The 22,504-nt window shown below is 35.3% G+C and overlaps 1 protein-coding gene across 1 annotated transcript in view; it reads left to right on the forward strand.

Annotated features, from left to right (window-relative positions):
- USH2A (usherin) overlaps window positions 1-22,504 on the forward strand; it is a 777,454-nt gene that overhangs the window by 642,821 nt on the left and 112,129 nt on the right. The window contains 3 exon segments of the mRNA XM_079107116.1: window positions 8,266-8,373; window positions 16,089-16,272; window positions 17,160-17,317. Coding sequence (XP_078963242.1) covers window positions 8,266-8,373; window positions 16,089-16,272; window positions 17,160-17,317 — 450 coding nt within the window.

Here is a 22,504-nt window from a genome sequence, read left to right on the forward strand (position 1 = left end):
AGTACTCATTGATCAACCTTTCAAATTATATATTCTTTAGGCTTATATATAGTAGTTCTTTAGAAAATAATAGATGACACTGTAGAATCAGTGACCAAATGCTTTGAAGTAGCACTTGCTATCTGAAATTATAATGGACAAAGTGCCTTTTCCTGACTATTTATCTGGAGATTAAAAATTAGAAGCAAGCTGTTCTTTATAGAGTACATCAAATGTAACTTACATAGACATGAGTTTTGTTTGCCAAATCATATTTTTATGAACCATAGATAGACTTTTCACAGTCTGTTTTTAACACACATTTACTCTTGAAAGTAATGCTACTTGGAAGTGTAATTGTAATGAGTTTGGTTATATTATGCCTCTTTCCTTTAAAAGAGAACATGATTCCCTGCAGAGAAATTCAGGTAATTTGCAGCCACACTCATCTTCACTATGCTGAAATGTTAAAGACTTGGCTTCCCTCCATGCATCTGCCTTTCTCGACTCTACAACTCTTATTTCCTACTCTTTTAATTCGATGCTGAGCACTTGAATGATGTTTTCTTTTCTCCTTCTACTCTTCGACTTCAGGATTAAGTTACATTCAGAATGGTTCCTCGGAGACATCACTTTATTTCCCTCTTCTCATCCTGATCAATTCATGAGTAGTTTTCAATTGGTGTGCCCTTTTCATCGCCTGTTGCTAATATTTCATATATATCTCATTTTAAGGACTACCAATAGGGGCTTACTTAAAATGACAGCAAATTCCAGTTGAAATGTGTGGATTTTATTGAGTTTTACAGAGTCATATATATGAAAGGTCATTCAGTTCATGTAAATCATCTATGCCTGATAGTAGCTGATGCTGTTCTTATAGATTATTTCAATGGAGCCTATTAGTAACTCAATCCTTTTAGCAATATGAAAAACACAAGCTCTAAAACATGTAGGAAATGATAGATTTAGATACTGTCTTTCCTCAAGTTAATCTGCAGCCTGATTAAGCAATTTTCATGCTCAGGCCCATGGTTTACAGATGTGAGAACTGAGGCACCTGGAGGCCAGTAAGCTCACCAGTGAGTTCATGGTTGGTGAGTAGGTAACTCTTAGAGTCCAACACTAATTTCAGATCATGGTGATCCAATGGCTGCACTCTACTGCCTGTGCCCAGGGCTCAGGATAATATGCACAACAAAATACTGAAATACATATTCCCATTTGGATTTTATATCTTACTGGAAATCTCCCTGGGCTTTAAGCTACCTATGTCATTATTTTCATTAAGGGGCTAGGAAACCTGACTCAATTGTTCTGGGCCATATTTCTTGTCCAACTGCACAAGTTTCAATCCTGATATCATCCTTTCTTATCTCTGTGATCCTACACAAGTTCTTCCTAACTTCTGTGGTTAGCTCCCTTATAGCAAATAAACAGATAATAGCACATGCATTGGGCAGTTAATATTGATTGTGTTAATGCCCATAAAGTTTGCAAAAGAAGGTCTCCTTATAGTATATGCTCAATAAACTTTAGCTAGTATGTTATTTTTGTGATTGAATAATTAATTTCTTTGAAAATAACTGCAATTCTCTCATAAAATATATTTAATGTATAGAATCCAATGAAAAGAGAACAGCCACCACCAAAGAAGACCTGAGTTTCATTGTTTTCTTTTTTTTATTGTAAACAAATGGGATACATGTTGTTTCTCTGTTTGTACATGGAGTAAAGGCATACCATTTGTGTAATCATAAATTTACATAAGGTAATGTTGTTTGATTCATTCTGTTATTTTTCCCTTTCCCCTCACCCCTCCCACCCCTCTTTTCCCTCTATACAGTACTTCCTTCCTCCATTCTTGCCACCCTCCCTAACCCTAACCCTAACCCTAACCCTAACCCTAACACTAGCCCCTCCCACCCCCCATTATGTGTCATCATCCGCTTATCAGCGAGATCATTCGTCCTTTGATTTTTTGAGATTGGCTTGTCTCACTTAGCATGATATTCTCCAATTTCATCCATTTGCCTGCAAATGCCATAATTTTATCATTCTTTATGGCAGAGTAATATTTCATTGTATATATATACCACAGTTTCTTTATCCATTCATCAATTGAAGGACATCTAGGTTGGTTCCACAATCTGGCTATTGTGAATTGAACAGCTATGAACATTGATGTGGCTGTATCTCTGTAGTATGCTGATTTTAAGTCATTTGGGTATAGGCCAAGGAGTGGGATAGCTGGGTCAAATGGTGGTTCCATTCCAAGCTTTCTGAGGAATCTCCACACTGCTTTCCAGAGTGACTGCACTAATTTACAGCCCCACCAGCAATGTATGAGTGTACCTTTTTCCCCACATCCTTGTCAACACCTATTGTTGCTTGTGTTCTTGATAATCACCATTCTAATTGAGGTGAGATGGAATCTTAGGGTAGTTTTGATTTGCATTTCTCTTATTACTAGAGATGTTGAACATTTTTTCATATATCTGTTGATTGCTTGTAGATCTTCTTCTGTGAAGTGTCTGCTCATTTCCTTAGGCCATTTGTTGATTGGATTATTTGTATTCTTGGTGTAGAGTTTTTTAAGTTCTTTATATATTATGGAAATTAGTGCTCTATCTGAAATATGAGTGGCAAGGATTTTCTCCCACTCTGTAGGCTCTCTCTTCACATTACTGATAGTTTCCTTTGCTGAGAGAAAGCTTTTTAGTTTGAATCTATCCCAGTTGTTGATTCTTGCTTTTATTTCTTGTGCTATGGGAACTTTACAGTTTTTATATTGATTTCATGTTTGAGCAAAATCCTTTAAATATATTTCCTTTATATTTTTATAATATATAATATACATTATTATAATCCTTTAAATGTTTCTTTTATACATATTTATATTTATTTCTCGCCACAATGTACATAATTAAGATTTGTTAAAATACTTATAATAATATTCTAGCCGGGTGTGGTGTCTGCACCTACAATCCCAGCTACTTAGGATACTGAGGCAGGAGGATCACAACTCAGGAACAGCGTGGGCAACTGAAGTGAAATCCTGTCTCAATATGAAAAATGAAAAGGGATGGGGATGAAGCTCAATGGTAGAGCACCCTGGGGTTCAATCCCCAGTCCATCTCCAGCACTATTAAATCATCATCATCATCAAAACAACAACAACAATAAGGCAGATGTGGAGTTACATATTTGCAAATATCTGTTGAAACGGGTCTGTGTATTTCTGCCCTTTGCCTCACATAGCTCTTTAAATTGTCCAGCATCACCACAATTCAGAGTCAGATCTAAGCTGTTAAGAAAAAACAGCCTATGAATTAGATGAAGATCGTCCACCTCACAACTTCACTTGAGGTCCCAAGCCCCATTCTTTCTGGTTCTTCAATCTTTCACTCATTCACCACATGGATTAATTTTTTCTTTTTCCCAAATTGTTCAATTATTTTATCTTAAAATTTATCAAACCTCTGGGAATGTCACAAGACCTTCATTGTTTTTACCAAATGTTGGTACCATATATACTATTATTTTATTCTTAAGTAACATGTTCTAATTATGCATATTAATGGGGTTAAATGTGATATTTCAGTACTTGCCTAGAATGGGCTCTGATCAAATCGGTCTTCCTTTATCCATGCTCCCTCCCCCAGCATCTTCCAAATCCTTATCATCACTCTCTACATTCAGAATCACATTTTTTAACATTCACCTATGAAAGAGATGGTATTGTAGTTATCTTTCTGTGTTTGACTTATTTCACTCAATACAATCAATGTCTACCATTTCCGTCAATTTGCAGCAGATGACTGGACTTCATTCTTCTTTATAGGTGAATAACATTCCATTGTGTGTATATACCACATTATCTTTATCCATTCATTCATCAGTGAACACAGATTGATTTTCTCTTGGCTATTGTGAACAATGGGGCAATAAATATGTAAGTGTAGATGTCTCTCAGACACACTGATTTCAGTTCCTTGGGATAAGTACCTAGTAGTGGACAGTTGAATCATATAGTAGACCTATTTTTAGTTTTTTGAAAAATCTACATGCTGTTCTCCATAATAGTTATACTAATTTACATTTCCACCAACAATTTGAGAGTTTTTTCTACATCTTCACCAAAATTTATTTATAATTTTTTATAATAGTCATTCTAACTGAGATTATATGAGATCTCATTGTAGTTTTTGTTTTGTTTTGTGGTGGTTTTGTTTGTTTGTTTGTTTTTTGACTTTTTTTTTTTTTCTTTTTCTTTTTTCTTTTTGGTTTTTTTGTTTTGTTTTGTTTTGTTTTGTTTTGTTTTGGCTCCAGGGATTGAACCCAAGTGCAAACACTGAGACACACCCATAGCCTATTTTGTATTTTGTTTAGAGACAGGGTCTCTCTGAGTTGCTTAGCACCTCGCCATTGCTGAGGCTGGCTTTGAATTCTTGATCCTCCTGGCCTCAGCCTCCAGAGCCACCGGGATTCTAGGCATGTGCCGCTATGTCGGGCTTCCTTGTAGTTTTGATATGCATTTCCCTGCTGGCTAATTAAATTGAGCATTAGTTCATGTTTGTTGGACATTTGTTGTTCTTCTTTTCAGATGTGTCTATTCAGATCATTAGTTGATTTTTAAATTATATTGCTTGTGTTTTTTTTATTGTTAAATTTTTTGAGTTTTATATTCTGAATATTAATCCTTGGTCAGATGAACAGTTAGAAAGTATTTTCTCCCTTTCTATGGGTCATCCTTTCTCTCTGTTGATTGTTTCTTTTGTTGTGCAGAACGCTTTTAGTTTGACATAATCTCATTAGTCCATCTTTGCACATTTGTTCCCTGTGCTTTGGGATTACATTTTTAAAATCACGGCCTACACCATTACCTTGAAGTGTTTTTTTCTAGTAGTTTTGGAGTTTGGGGTCTTACATTAGGTCTTTGATCTGTATTCAGCTGATTTTTCTACAGGATGAGACACAGGGGTTGAGATTCAATCTTCTGCATATTAATACCCAGTTTTCCCAGCACATTTTTGTTAAATAGGCTGTCTTCAATGTCTATTACTGGCACCTTTGTGAGAATCAGTTGGCTGAAGATACATGATTTTAATCCTGGGATCTCGATTATGTTTCCTTGGTCTATGTGTCTGTTTTTAGTCCAGTAAATTTCTGTTTGGGTTACTATGGCTCTGTAGTATGTTTAGCATTTAAGTATTGTGATTCCTACAGCTGCAGTCTTCTCTTGATTTGGCAATGTGTTCGAACTCTTCTGACCTTTGGACTGAGGCTTTCTGCTCAAAGCTGAGTTCTAAATCATCCCTTAATTCTGGTACCCAAGTAGCTTTAAAAGAAGCATAGTCCCTCCACCAGCCAAGTGACACTCTGCTAAGTGATCCCATCTCATCTGATTTAAACACCTGTAGCAAGCTCTTTTGGCACAGCCCTCAGTCTTTCAGAAATTCTTAAGGACTAGCTGTGTTGCCTGATGCTCCATCTCTAAACAGTTACCTGCTAGAATTCTAGACTGTGTAAAAAGGATGCCACTCAACTTGCTTAAGATTTGTAAGGAAATGACAATTTACATTTTTATAGACGTGGATTTTCCTCTTAACCATTACCTTCACTACAAATACCCTTAATCCTCTAATAAACCTCAGTAAACCACTGTGATGATTTTTCTCTTCTTTCCCTAATACCCATTCTAAAATATTCTTCAGCCGTTACTGCCTGTCTGAAACTAGACCAGTAAAAACACAGAACAAGGAAACAAGACCATTTTTAATTTATCAGATATTCCAGAAAAAAAGCACTTGAGGATAAATTGCCCACAAATACCTTTTCACTTTTACCAACCATATTTATTATATCTGGTTTTCAGGAAAAAAAAAAAAAAAACTAGAAATATTTATTACTTACAAATTACATATTTTTGTTACTATTTTGTTAATATCCTGCAGCTAGAGAATCTCCAACTCAGTGAAATTGATGCTGTGGACAAGGATACCCACAGAATTATGAGGAAGATCCTCCTGGTGAAGACATCCCAGCCTCACAGCCTCTAGCCTAGTCATCCTTATGGGGCACTTTTGTGGATCTGCTTTTCTTTAAACAATATTTAACTAGTATTGAATACCCAAAATACTCACTATAGGAACTAAAGACTAAAATAAATAAATAAATAAATCCATCCCTACTCTCAAAGCACTTGCATTCTAACAGAGAAAGTCAGACGTTCAGATGAGATGGTATTACAATGGTCAAGACCCCCTGTTCCAGTCGTGGGAGTGCAAGGAGGCCATTGTCAGACAATCAGATTACCACTGCAGACTCTGACTTTCATTCTTGGAAATTCTCTCCTGTTTTCTTTTGAACTCTGTATTTTATAATCTTAGCATTTTCTCATAAGCTTTTATCAAACATGTGGCTTGGGTATGGCTTGGATCTTTAGTCATATTTCCTCTTCTGTGCATCAGGTAAATATCAAAATTATGCAAATCCTCCATAGCAACCAAATGGAAGATTATAATCAAATAAGTACCTGCATCTTATCACTAAATTGATAAGGAAACACAAAGGGCCTGAGACTGAATCCTGGAGCAGCTCCAGCTGCAGAACATTATTGCTTTAGTAGAGAACCCAGACTACTGTTCCTGTTCTAAATGAATCAGATCATTAATTTCTTTTTCTTCATCTAATAAGCACCTACTTTGTGCCTGTAGCTATTTGAAACAAACTCCTGGTTTTTCAGAGATTACATAACACAGGGGAAGACAAACAATAAATAGAAGCATAAGGAAACATCAGAGAATGCTGATGGATCTGAAAGAAGAAAATAATTTAAGGAGATAAAAAAGGATGGGTGTCTTATTTAGATAGAGCGGTCAAAATCTTTTAAAAGTAGCATTTGAACGAAAATCTACATAAAATGACAGGGTGACACGTGAATGTCACTCCACCAAAATGTAGTTCAAAATTTATGAAAAAATATGCGAAGCAATCATTGGATCCATGTTATAACACAGTTCAACTATTTAACATGTACGCTAAGGACTGCTCTTTTAAAAAGTTTTTGTTTTTAAAGAAAGCTTTGATATTGTTTGAACGTTTCTAAGAATCAAAGGAAGAGATGTCTTATTAGTCTCAATATACCCCTTGCTGAATGGTGCTGAGTCTTAATGTTGCTCCTGCTAATATAAAATACTACTCTAGGTATCCCATTTCATCTTCTCATATAAGCTACATGCTATAGTGATTCCCCATTTTACAGATCAGTAGACCAAGGCAAAGAGAAGCTACATAACTTGTCCAAGGTCACCAGCCAGAGTGGTGAAATATAACAATATACAACTTTTGTTGTAAATGGATTGTCATTTTTCCCTATGAACATATTGAACAGTTACTGTTTGTATCATATTCTAAATACAAAAGAAGTAATAAGTAATATCCGCCATCAAGTTATCCTTAACCTGTGTATAAACCCAAAAACAATGTATCCCATGAGTGTGAAATGATTCATTTTGGGCATAGATGGTGGAGGATTACAGTTAAAAAATAGTGTTGGTTGGTGTTAATATGAACTGAATGTGGCTCGGGTCCAGAAAATATTGACACTAGCCTTCTTTTTATTTTTTATGGCCCTATTTTTACAAGAAGCTGTTGCAGAAGCTCAGGTGGTTAGCATGGAGAAGAGAATACTCGGGGGAGATTGGATAACTGTCTACAAATATTTAAAGAACTGTCATGTGGAAAAGAAATTAGATTTGTTCTATATGTCCCCAAGGGTGGGAGCAATAGAAAGATTTCACCACAATATAAGGAAGGATTTTCAAACAAAATAAGGAGACCCCTAGAGGTCTTTACGAGCAGAGTAGGCTCTCAGGGACATGAAACACTCTAGTCACAGGTGGGACAGTATCTTCAATGACATATTTAAAGGGAAATCAGGAGACCAATGGATTACATGAATTTTAAGGTCTCTTCTAAGACTGATAATTTATTTTTATCAATGAAAAATTAACTTTTTATTAATATTTAACTGTTATGAAATTTATACATTCTTTAAAGAGTGTTTTAGGGAGCTGGGTGTGTAACTCAAGAGGTGGAGCATTTGCCTAGTGTGTGTATGGCCCTGGGTTGGATCTGCAGCACTACAAAGAAAGTGTGTTTCAAAGAGGGTGTTAAAGTTTTTGCATATCACATCTACAACTCTGCATGTTACTTCTGGTTGTTAATTGATAAGAAACAATCCCCTCATGATATATTTCACTTCCTGTTTGTTCTTTCCAGGTCTCCAGCCATATACCAACTACAGCTTCATACTTACAGCTTGTACATCTGCTGGATGCACTTCAAGTGAGCCTTTTCTAGGTCAGACCCTGCAGGCAGCCCCTCAAGGTAATGAAAAAACATCCATGATTTGGGGGGAAAAGTTTTCATATGGCATTCTACAGTGAACTCTATAAACACTTTCATAACAAATAAGGAAGGAGGAATAAAGTTGACAGGGACAAAAAATATATGTATTCTGTTTCCCTTCTCCAGGATTAACTGAACCATATGTGGATTCTCAAGGTGAGTTTGGTTTCAATTCTTTAAGCCTCTTAGATTTGCTTGTCTGCAGAAAAATAATAAAATACTTGAATATGAAGTTTCTCAAAAGACTCCAAAGTTAAGTATTTCCAGAGCACCTAAAATATACTAAGCACTGTGCTCACTGCTGAAGTTCACTAAAATACTTGCTGCCCTCAAGAACTTGTAATGAAGTAGGAATGATGGTCAGATAATTACCCAGACACATATGAAAAGAGAATCTGAAAGATGCTGTTAAAAAAGAACAAATGGAGGGCTGGGGATATAGCTCAGGTGGTAGAGTATTTGCCTCGCAAGCACAAGGTCCTGGGTTCAATCCCCAGTACTGAAAAAAAAAAAAAAAAAGAAAGAAAGAAAGAAAGAACAAATGGATAGAGCACACAGGTTAACCTGGGGAGGGAGTACTTACAACCCAGCACAGGTATTGAAAGGTTTGATGGAGCAGGTAACTTGGGGTGGACCACAAAGAATAGACTGTTGATAGATACACAATGCATGACATGTCCAATCAAGCACAGTCTGAGGGAATGTAATGTGGGCTCTTCAGCTTGGAAGGCAAATTGGTAGTCTATTCAAAGTTTAAATCATAATTCCTCATGGCATAGCAGGTCTACTTATTATCTGTGCCTGAAACTATAACCCACACACCACATGCACAAGGAGACATTTAAAGTTGTTTGTTCTTTGTATTTGTTTGTTTGCTTGTTTGCTTAATGTTGGGAGGGATTTAGATATCCATGAATAGGGGAATTGCTAAGTAAATTCAGGTATCCTCATATTGTGGAATTCCATGTATTAGTTTAAAAGAATGAGATGATCTTTACATACATAAAGAACGTCATAGAGCTATATTAATGTGTATTAATTTCTTAGAAAATAGTATTCATTTCTAATGGCAAATAAACAAATGTACAGAAAAGGTATCCGGAAGTAAATACACCCAACTGCTGACAATGGTTACCCATGGGCTGGAAACTAGGATAGATGATGTCATTTATTTTGAAGAGAAAAATATCCTTAGTGACCTGTTTTAGGGATCCACTAATTATTTATTAATCTTTGTTTTCTGCCTGTTTTCTTGTGGGGAAACTGAGGCATAAATAAGATTCTAAACAGAAATATAGTATTAGTTACCATGGTAGAGTCCTGAGCTCCTTGTCCATTACTCTTCTAATGAAAGGGATTGTTGTACCTCAGAATATTAGACCTGAACTTCCTACCAGTAAATGGGGAATAAAATGGAAAATTCCACATATGGGGCATATGGCTCCTCACCAGGAATTCACTAATGATGTTTTCTATATAAAGAATGTTTCATGTCAAAAAGCTTAGTGTTCCTTTGAAAGGAAGAAACCAGCAGTGGATTTTTTGGAAAGGTAAACTATCAAATGGATACTTTGATGATAATGGATAATTTCTAAAGGATCTATCAACCAGTTTTGGCTGAAACTCAAGCCTGACAAAGTATAGGGTCTCTTGTTCCAGTTCACTCACCAAATTCCTGTTTTAATTTTCTTTAGAAATATACATCTGTTTTCCCCCAACAAAATTTCTTGAAAGGGATCAGATTTTATGACTTCAAAATTATGCCTCTCAACAGTGCAGAAAAGTATCATATGAGAAACGTTTTCTTAGATAATTTAAATGTAGGCACCATTTCTTTAATACAAATAACCATGCAAATAGATAAAAAACTAAGCAGGGTTTTCTCTGCAGAAGAAACATGGATATAGATCCACTTTCTGGCTATATACATGCCATTTGTATATAACCTGCACATGAAATAAATGGAGTTGAATGCTTAGCATGGGGGTTTTAAGGGAACAAATCAACAATAGCATTAAATACTATTGTTTTACTGTAAATTAGAAACAAGAAAATTATATCCCTTTGAATCACTAACCCAGATTTAACTAATTTTAAAATGCCAATTTTGGAATAAACCAGACACAATCTGAAGGTCTAGGATTTGAGATTCCTAAATGGATATAGAAAAAAAGAAGCATTTGTTCATAACCACCCCAAGCTCTTCTCATTTCTTTTTCATTTTCAATCTAAAAAATATCTTAATATATATTATGACTTCATGATAAGTTGGACACAGTTCTGTACAATTTTATCCTCACAGAAAATTGTGTACCTTTAGTCAAATAGTGGGAAGAGTCAAATAGTAGAAGAGTTTGAATTGGATTATTACTCTCTTTTATTGCAACTACTGCCATCCAGCGAGCTCTAATTCATTTCAGAGTTAAATCATGCAAAATTTCAGGCTTGCTTTCCTCTAGCATCAATAATGGGGAAAAGGAAAAGATAGAGAAGACTAATCTGTCTCACTTTCACTCAGAATTCTTCTTCCTCTGCCCTTCTTTTAACTGTTGGTGCTCATTTGGACACTTGCTCTACTCTTTGCACTTATTAACTCTGCAGACTCCTTTGTGATTCTCAAGTCCCAGCTTCATCTCCTAATGAAGGTTGAGAGCTCCCACCTACTAAGATCCTCACTAAGGGTATGCCCATCCGTTTAGGACCTATGTATCTACTGATATTCATACCAGGGTGTTTTTCAAATACCTAAACCTCATTTCTTCAGCAATTAGATAATCTCTCTCTCACCACCAGTTTTCCCACCTTACTTTTCTTCCTGTTTCCCCCTCGAGTACCACCTTCCACCTATCACCTAAGCCTGAACCTGACATTCTTTATGCTTCCCTTTTCCTCAGGATGTGATATGAAATTCTTTCAAATCTTGTTAATTTTCAATGTTTCTTGTGGGGGGGGGGGTACAAGTGTAGTGGGGATTGAACTCAGGGACACTTAACCACTAAGCCACATCCCCAGTCCTATTTTGTATTTTTTATCTAGAGGCAGGGTCTCACTGAGTTGCTTACCACTTTGCTTCTTTGCTGAGATCCTCCTGCCTCAGTCTCCTGAACCACTGGGACTACAGGCATGCACCACAGCATCCAGCTAATTTTAAATCTTAAAGTTATCTCTTTAAAGATATTATTCTTTTCCTATTCCTTCTGCCACTGCATTAGTTAATGATCCTTCTAACTTCTCTGGATCCTCCTAATTAGGTTCTCTATCTCTAGTCATTTTCTATCTCTTTCATGTCTCTTATTACAATTTGTTTTCCCCTTTTGCCAGAAAGGGCATATCTCATATTAGTCACCTCCAAAAAATTCCATTTCCATCCAAGGAAACATGAATCCATATCTTCTTAGTAAAGCAAAATAGATCCCATCGGCTTTAAATTCTGTGAAACTTGTGATTCTTTTGGTCTTCTGTACATACCAGCTTTGTATTAGTCAGCACTGCATCACTGTGACCAAAAGACCTGACAAGAACGACTTAGAGGAACAGAAGTTTATTTTGGCTTTTGGTTTCAGAGATTCTGTCCATAGATGGCTAACGCCATTGCTCTGGGCCCAAGGTGAGGCAGAACATCATGGCGGAAAGGTGTAGCAGAGGAACACAGCTGGGAACATGGCAACAGAAGTAAAGAGAGAGCTCTGCTCACCAGGAACAAAATATATACCCCTAAGGTACGCCCCCAGTGACCTACTTTCTCTAGCATACCCTACCTTCCTACAGTTATGACCCAGTTAATCCTAGGTCACAGTCCTCATAATCTCATCATTTTACCTCTGAACATTCTTGTGTGGTCTCACACATGAGTTTTGGGAGGACACCTCATATCTAAACCAAAACACCATGCCATGCAGCAACCATGACAACATACTGGCAATGCTATTGTACTTTCCCCTCTCCCTAGTACTTATATAACTTCCCCTCAGCCAAGACACCCTTCCACTTGCTCACTCCCACTGGTTCAAAACTGAACTCAATGTCTCCCCTGATGGAAATCTGCCCCTAGGGCCACCTGCTCGTGCCCTTTCCCTTCTCACCCTGCTCTCTCTGTCAGGGTACCCTTCCTAACTGCTCTTCCAGCCACTAGGCATTTATCATTACCGGATGATAACTTTTTATCTACACACATTTATTCACCATGATATTGTGAGGTCCTTTAAGAGGGAGAATATTAGGTCTTTTTGCCCATATCCACAGTGCCTAACACAGAAGTTGACACAAAGTTAGGTAGAATGTTGAATGACTACATTGACAATTTGTCAATAGTCCAGAAGCTAGTGCATCCCTGACATGAACAATACCAAACTGGTTCACGTCACCAGAGTTCAGGAGAAAGCCAATCGACAATAAATGTTGGAATTCTTGAATTGGAATGAAAAGTGGTAGGAATATGAGAAATGAGTAATGTTGCATGGATCTCAAGATAAACATAAAACAAATCCAGTAGACATAGCTCCTTTTCTAGTACTCCTTGCATCAAAAGATTCACCAAGGTTTATGGTCTGATCTTTCCACTTTATACCTCTCAGCTAATTTTCCCCTGCCTCATCCTCCTAAGGCATTTCTCTTGATATGGTCCACATTCTTCCTTTGAATTATCCCAACTATAGAAGTATCCTGCTCAGTTATACAGAATGGGTTTTTCTAGTGCCCTCTGAGACTTGGGATTGGGGTGAGGAAATGAAGAGGGTAAATTCTCCACCTCGGACTTACTAACACATCTCACCAAAGGTGCATCTTCCTCTATCATATATTTCTTACAGTTCTTAAGATAACAATGTCCCCATTTCATTATGCAAGTAAAAAACGCACTGCTTACTTAGTTATTTATACATTTGTACTTTATCTTATCAATCAAATCAATGGACACAGGATTATCATCAATTGAATAGAACTTTCACCAGCTTGTACACATATAAAAGTCAACTTTTATTAAAAACTTGGAACAAACTCAAAATTCTTTTTTGTTTTATGTCATTTCACTTTATGTCATTACCTCCATATCCACAGGCTGCATTGATGGGTTTATATTTGAAATTAAGCAACAGCCTTTTTAGAACTGTGGTGATTTTTATTTAACACATTCTTTAAGGTGAGAAACATATGACTACAGGAAGCAGATTACAAGTTAAACCTTCATACTTTATCTCTTGAATCAACAAATTAATATCAAGTTTAAGTCAGAAATCTAAATGATTGTCTGCATCACCTAGCAGCTGTTGGCAGAGGAATCTAGACATAAATGTGTACTGTGATTTGTGGATTTTTCCAAGTATATAGTACAGAACACGCTCTCAGAACAGAATAGACTTCTTTCTACTCAAGAATATGTTGCTTTTTAGAAAGTTGGTATACTTGAAGCATTATGAAATCTATCTTGATTTTTTTCCAAGATGCTGCTAAATAACTCATATTTGAAAGTCCTGAATTTTTTTTCTTCTAAACATATCAAAATCTTATCCTTTAGAGAGTAACTTATACAGGAGATACAGTCAACCCAAAGCTATTGATTCAAGGGAACCTAATATAATGAAATGAGGTTTTTAAAGCTTAGGAGAGTTACAATATCTATTCAGAGCATAACTAAATGGCAACATGAAGTGGTAGGATTGATCTTCGTCATTGCTAGATTTTCCATCAATAGGTTTGCACATCGATAAGAGTACTTGAATGTTTGACCTTGAATTAAGGTCGTGTGTTTATTTTGCCTTTCATACTGAAGGGCAAACTCCTTGAAAGACTAAGCCACATCTTAGACATTGTTGCATTCCCTATTACTGCCTCCAGTGCTTAACATTGTATTTTGCAGGTAGTATATTTACCTGGAAACTCAAGTCATTTGATATTTATTAGGCATTGTGCAATTCATAGACATACCTTGACAAATAAGACCCATAAGCTCCCTGCCCTCGTGGAACTAACTTTGTTTTGAAAGCAGACCACACAGTCATAAAAACATAAAGACATGTCAAGGAAATAAGATTATTTGAATGTTAAGGAGGAAATAAAAAAAAGGTATGTGATCAGGTTGAACTCAGTTGGAATCCCTTTAGAAAGGATCAGAGTTAGGATATGAGGGTCAAATAAGGCCATACTGATCAGGTGAAATTACACATTATCTAACTTCACTATGAGAATAAAATGCAGAAAAAGTATCATTGTCTGGAGCAATAAAAGTGTAGGGACTAGGAGATAGGAAAGAAATTGAAGCATTCTGGGTACAGAAAGGAGTCTGGTGTGACTGGGAATTCATCAATGATGGAGAGAATGATGCCCGCTAGCTCAGACTCAGAAAAATGTAGGACCATACAGATCATCATAGAAGTAGAAATTGTATTATCTGAATAAAGTCAAAAGAGACATATATTTTATAAGGATTCTGCTGGCTTGCATATATACTTACATACTTTTAGAAAGATACCAGTGGAAGAGAAGACCAAGATTTAAAACATGGAGACCAGTTTAAAGGCTGTGACAGGAGTTTGTGAAAGGAAATTTTGGCTTAGACCAGAAGAGTTGACAGTAAAGGTATAGGAAATTAGAGTCTGCAGGGCCTGACGATTTGGGAGAAAGAAAACGTAAAGCCTCAAGGATAATTTTTAATTTTAATTTTAAATTTTTTATACAAGACAATGAGTAGATAGACAAGATTGGGAGGTATATGGATTGTGGACACGAAAACCAAGAGTTCTGTTTGGGATGCTTTAAGTTTTGAGTGTGTAAGTCATCATCCAAATAGAGATATCAAATTAAACAGAATAGATGAAACAGTGGAATGCATCTGACTGGACTTTCTTATGTTCATATATGAATACACCACCAGTGAACTCCACAAGAATATACAACCACAAGAATGGAATCCTAATTAGAACAAGTTATACTTTATGTATTTATAATATTTCAAATTACACTCTACTGTCTTGTATATCTAAAAGAACAATTTTTTTAAAAAAAAAGTAAATGGATTCATGAGTCAGCAGCTCAGAAGAATATTAGTCTAAAGGTATACGTTTGAGAGTCTTCAGCATTTGGATGATATTTAAAAATTGAGACTGAGTTGACATCACCTATTAAATATTAGAAAAGAAAAAGAGGTGCGGGGGAGAGAGGAGGAGAGGAAATGAGTAGAGAGGAGGAGAAAGGGCAGAGAACTGGTCCCTGAGGCACTACATTATTTTGAGGTACCAGAGGGGAAAAGGAGCTGGTAAATGAGACCAGAAAGAGTAGCAAAAGAGAAAGAAGGAAAACAATGTACAGCACATGATATGAGAGGGTAATGGAAAGTATGCTTATTTTTTAATTGTATAATTCAGGTAAATGCTAGATAATGCTTTCTTCTGTATATTCCAGGTAAATAGTATCAAAGTTTAAAATGTCTCTTAGACCTTAGTTGAATTACATGCAGAGTGACAGACAAAAGAGAGACATTTTCCACTACTAGTGGTAAGACATTCAAAAATAAAATAAAAAAATATATTTATGCCTGGTTATGTACTTCTTCTCCAAGCTAAATCAAATGTATTTTTTATTCACAGTGAGATCTTTTTAATCAGCAGATGAAAATATCAGTTCGTGAAGTGAGGATATGACTTTAGATAAGGTATTTATTTTATCCTTACAATAAAACCTCATTGTGTTATTTTTGCCAGGGGTTTGGGTGACACCTCGACACATTATCATCAATTCTACAACAGTGGAATTATATTGGAGTCCTCCAGAAAAGCCCAATGGCCTCATTTCTCAATATCAATTGAGTCGTAATGGAACCTTGCTTCTCCTGGGTGGCGGTGAGGAACAGAATTTCACTGATAAACACCTGGAGCCCAATAGCAGGTAACTAAAGGAAAACTTTACCAATCATCCAGTGAGATTTTTTAATTTTTTGATACATCCCACTGAAATGTTATTAAAGTATCTAATTAATCATTTTATTCATTAGCCATAGTGTAATTGATGAAAGTGCTACAGCATTATGTTACTGTTCAGATGACATGAAATTCCTTTAAAGTATAAACAAATGTGAATAAATATCTTCTATCTGAATACAAGCATGAAAATTTTTAAATATACAAAATGTTCAAGGTATTAAACTTTAAAAATTATCAAATTACCTTTAAAGACATGGATTCCTAAATTAGCAATAAAAGAGAGTCAAAGAGTTTGTTTTACATCAACTACCTTTTTCTTCTCTTATGTATTCTCTGCATGGTAACTAGATGTAGGTCTAGAAGGGAAAAGTTCCACATATTTGTGGTTCATTCCCATTCATTTCTCAGCAGAGACAAAATAGATCTTACATCAACAGATGTTTTATTGTAGAGAATAGAGAACAATTTAGTTTTATTGTAGGGAATAACAGATCAATTTAAAAACCTCTTCTTCTAAACATATTTTCCTGAACCTCAATTCCCTTAAAAATAGAGAAGATTAATTTGAGTCTTTCACGGTCCACCAGCACACTCCAAGACTTTCCTGAAATCTTCAGGAAAGATCATGAATTACTAGAAGCTTAAAAATAAAGTTGGGAGAGACAGACAGAGATGGTCTGGAGAGAAGGCTGCCTATGTGAGAAAAACTACTAACTCCAAGGTAAAGACTCTGGAAAGGGAGCAAAGAACTTATAGTTGGTCACACATTTAGAACTAAGCAATGAATAGAAAAGCCAGCAATCATCGTCCAAGTCTCCTGTGCACCGACCTGCTGCAATTCTTCTTTCATAGGTACAGTTACAAGTTAGAAGCCAAAACTGAAGGTGGAAGCAATACCAGTGATGATTACATAGTCCAAATGCCTGAATCAACACCAGAAGAAATCCATACTCCATATAACATTACAGTGATTGGGCCTTATTCCATATTTGTGGCCTGGACACCACCAGGTAAAGAAAGAAAATGTGTGTGTGTGTGTGTGTGTGTGTGTGTGTGTGTGTGTGTGTGTGTGTAAAGCATTTTAAAGGAAATTAAATGGAGACCAGGATAGAAATGTAAATGTAGCAAATTAGCAAGGTTGTAATCCATCTCCTGGATAAATGTGAACAGAATAATCCAAACCATATTCCTGAGTATAGAAACTTATGAGTATACATGTATGAATAGATAAGTATAGCTGTGAATGTAGATTTGTGTATATACTACATGTAATATATAACAAATGATAGAATATTACATATATACCTTTCTATCAAAACACTACTTTTTTTCAAGTTGAAGAGCCTAAAAAAGTCTGTTTTTATGTATATGCGTGTGAGGGTGTGTGTATATTATATATATGACAAATTATTTAGGTCAGAATTACTTTATTCAAAGTAATTCATTTCCTCAGGATTTCTTAGATTGAATCATTGGCATTCTATTATTCCCTCTCTGTTTTATCAATGAACCAGGAGTTTGGAAAGACAACAGCTCATGCTGTCTGTGCAACTTGAGTCATGACCAGACGTGGTAGCTGAATTTTGCCTCTCTGTACTGAGTTGCTTGTGTGATTTAGTGCATTATTATACTTTGGTGTAAGCATCATCCTCAGGTAAAATCCTGATTACATCAACACTGTGGAATAAAGATTAGAGTTAAATCTTCTTTTTCTATCTTTTAGCATAAAGTACATAAGAAGGGCTCTTTTTCCGGGTAAAATTTAAAACTGATTAAGATGTTAAATGTACTTCAGAAATACCTGATTTGGTTTTTAATATCTAGTCTTAAAATGAAATTGAAACAAATACATATTATCCTCATGAGAGTAAGTTTAGCCACAGCTCAACATGACAGCAGATCCATTCCATGAAATAATTAGTGAAGACCTGTTTTTCATTGAATTCAATAACTATTTCAGTGAAAAAAAGTTATAGAATCATCCATATAATGTCAAGGTCTAACATGTACAACTTCAGTTATCATAAGCCAACACCCTTCTGTATATCTAAAAGGTCTTTTTTCTTCAAATTCAGAGGAGAAAATTTACCAAGAGGTATATAAGGAAAGAAAAATATAAGTTGTTTTAAGATTTTAATTATAAATGACCCATAAACCTTTGCTTTAATGTAACTATACAACATATTTAACAAAACATAAAGGAATAACCAGTAGCAGCAGCATATGTTACTAAGCACTGTAATCTTTAAGTTTTAGGGGCATAGATATTTCTGAACTCCGTTCTCAATTTCAATGGAGGAAAAGGCAAATCCTCTCACAGGGAGACACAAACTTACATTCCCCTTTAGAGAACCTGGGCTCTTACCTTCTTGGTGTAGGATTGCTATCTTGCAACCTATTTGCATATTTTCCTTAGAGATTTTTCAAAATCAAACCAGGGTTTTCCACAATCCCAATTCAGTCCATGATGATAAACAAAGTCCATGATGATTTTCTAGCTATTTGTTCAGAAGTCCTGCAGTTTATCAGATTATCTATTACTTTTACATTATTAAACATACAGATTGCCTTTGCTAACCAGATGACTTCAGACTTGGTATGGATTTGAAGATATCTTACTTTAAGACAGATAAAGTAAAAAGAACAAGAAAACTAGGAGTTATGCTCTAGTAGTGCCACCTGTAAGCTGACCTTAATTTATCTTTCCTTTTTTTTTTCTGAGATAACGAATGCATCTACAAGTAGGACTGTTATAAATATCAGATGACCTAACTTACCTGGTTCTGTATACTATCCCAAGGGTAGACATGATTACTTTTTGAAAAATTAATTTTTGCCCTTACTCAATTTTTAAATGTACTTGCTCCAATATTTACTGTATCTGGAGGCCCTTATTTTCAAAATGATAAAATAATGGGATTAGCAATTTTCAAGACTTCTTTATGTCATTTTCTTTCTTTGATTAAACATCACATTTTTATGTTGAATGTATGATATCATCATTGAGAAAAATATCATTGTGGAATAAAACATACCTTTTGCTTGTATATTATAATCTTAACTCTTGCCTACCTCAAGATTAATAAAAATTTTTTTCATTCCAATCCAGACTGAGAGAAAGTGTAAAAAAGCTTACCTGCTAACTCTGACCATTTAACCAATGGTTAATAAATTTATGATATCCAGACCTGTCAATCTTCTAGTTTCAGATGCACAAAATCCATTACAGAAACCCTGTAATATATGGAAAGATTAAAATCTGAAATGAAACTTTTTCCTGGTACCTAGAAGGATTTCAAACTCAGTAAACAGTCAAATGATTTTGACTTGTGTATAATCTACAGTTGATTTTATTGGAAAGTACCCCATGCTGTGTTTTGATTTGGATAACAAAAACATTTTTTCTGTTCCTGAATAGTCACAAATATATATTTTCAACAGAAAGAAAACAAACTTATTACAAGTGGAGGTTGTTTATGTATTCACAATGAGTTTTCTAGATATTTATCATATTCCCTGGCATTTCAAAATGATTACATCATAAGCAGAGCTGAATAATTAGCTAAACATTCCATTTCTATAGTTCTCAAACCTAAACAAATTTTAGAATCACTTAGGAAGCTTGTGCAAAAGCAGAGTCTCCACCACAAGTATACTGAATAAGAATCTTTAGGGAGAGAGTCAAGAAATTTAGACTTCTTAAAAAGTTCTGCATGTGACTTTAAGGTTAACAGTTTAGTTGACTAGTTGTTTTAGTTTAGTTGCTTAATTTAGTTTGACTTTTAGTAACCCTGGATCACACAAAACAAAGTAGTGGTCAATTTTAATAATTCTCTAAAAATATAAATCAAACAAGTTTCTCTTAAATGTCCAAAGTCAAAATAATACTTAAATTTATTGATTTTTTTTCACATGCATTTTGTTTTGTGGTCAATATGAGGAGAGTAAAACCTTAGGTAAGTTGCTGGAAGAAAAAGTTCTATGTGGTTACTTCACAACCAAAAAATTACCTAGGTAATTAACTATAATTCAGCTTTCAAATTATGATTGCAGTGCTATTGATAAACCAAATGGTTCCAGAGCTATCAATAAACAATTTTATAAATCCTACTCATCAAAGGGATGAGTTATAGAGAGTTTAGGAGAATACCCAGCGGAAAAGTAATGGTGATACTGATAGCCAATATCATATACATGCACTTATATTACTTGTTATGTTTGCATTTGTTAAATTCCTAATATGTGCCAAACACTTTAATAAGCTTTCCCCTGCCTCACTTCAGTTAATGCTTATGCAAACCCTAAGAAACAGGTAATATTATTATCTCCATATTAAGAAATTTAAATCTCCAAAGAAGTGATATGTTCAAGTCACACAGCAGAGCCAGGATTCAAATTCAGGTCCACTCTCTACTACTACCCTTTTAGAGTAATTCCTTTCTATCTTTGTTCTCTTAAATCCAAATCAAACTTTTCATTTATGACTCAAAGTCCCTCAGATGTATGATGCATCAACTCTGCTTTTTGAGATAGAGGGCTAGAGGATCAAGAAACTGAGCTGGGTGTTGGTGAAAAACCAAGTGAGAATGATGTTTTACTGGACATGTCAAGACAAGAATTGATGTGGAAAATGGTGAATACCCTGAAGAGAAAACATCCACCTGGCCACAGTTATCTTCTGTATAAAGTCTACCTACCCATTCGAAAGTCCAGAAGAAGAGCTCTGCCTTAGCAAAACCAGACTCCAGGGTCAGAGGATTGTAGTTAGTGGAAGGAGGGAAGAGTCATCTCTCAAATGTCTACAAAGAGATTATTCAAAGGCTATTTTAAAGCCTCGTTAGCTATTCTCTTACGTCTCAGGCAAATCTTGGTCCACTTTGCCTCATTATTACCTTGATGTCGATACTGATATTAACAAAACACTCCAACCTCTAAGAATCAACTCAGACTTCTACTATTGGGTATTATTTGCACTTCCAAATCAGATGATAGAAAAAGGACATATCCTTACAAAATGTTTGCTAATTTAGTGGAGGGACAGAATAGTGGAGTGTTTTCACAATTTGCAATGCCGACAAACACAAATAAATTGGAAATGATCGGCTGCTTAAAAATGATCATATACTTTATTTACTATAAATCCCACCTCTTCCTTCACATTCACTCAACCCAAAACACACACACACACACACACACACACACACACATCCTTTCTTTAAAGACAAATAGGGAACATATACATATTTTCCAAAGACCATATGTTGTCTTATGGATACATAATTTTTTTTCACCATCTAGAAAAAGAAGTGTTGGTTTCTACGTGGACTGAGCCCCATCATTTAGTTTTCCTGTGGCCTTAGGCAACAAATTCAGGATTCTTATCTATAAAATAGAATAATCAATGCCTACCTTGCTTTGTTGTTTCGTGAACTGAGATGGCATGGTAAAGCAGTTCTTAATAACTGCTGGCCATTATTGTTCGAACCTACAAACAACATATAAACCAGATTAATATACTCCTAAACATTCCTTCTCACCTTTTTTTTACCAGTTCAAAACCTTGGATCAAAACTTATATATTCATATTAAAGAGAGCAAAGGATATATGTCACCTTAATGGGTGAAAAATTAAAGAAAATTAAGAAGAAAATACTTCATGAAACATAAATGGTTTACTCAGAAAAAGGATGAAGATGGATATCCCTGCTGCTTAAGAATCCAAACATTCAAAATTATTTAAACTCTGAAGATAATAATGAGCCATTCTAATTTATCAAGATGATGACTATATTTTGAACTATCCCAGCCCTTAATCATGTTCTAATTAACAGTGTCATTGCATTCAACATGTACTTTTTCTCACCAAGGATGGTGAGTTATTTAGATTTAATGCTTAATAACGAAATACTAGTGCTTTTCTTTTCACATTTATCTTTTAGTCCATTAGAGAAAAGAATTGGCAACAATGCTTCTGCTGAGAAATCATTTTAATTAATATTGCTTAAGGATATAAATGATTTTTATTAATCAAGTTTGATTAAAGGTTAGCTAGCCACAATATGGCCCATCTGAAGACATTAGACATCCTTAGAGTTCAGTTAGCTCATTGGCTGCAGTTGTACTAGATCATGTACTTTCTATTTAAACTCAAAATTGGCACTAAGCTTTCTAAAAATCTCGTATTGCATTAACTAGGT

Source organism: Sciurus vulgaris, assembly GCF_902686455.1.
Source record: "Sciurus vulgaris genome assembly, chromosome: 12".
NCBI lineage: Eukaryota > Metazoa > Chordata > Mammalia > Rodentia > Sciuridae > Sciurus > Sciurus vulgaris.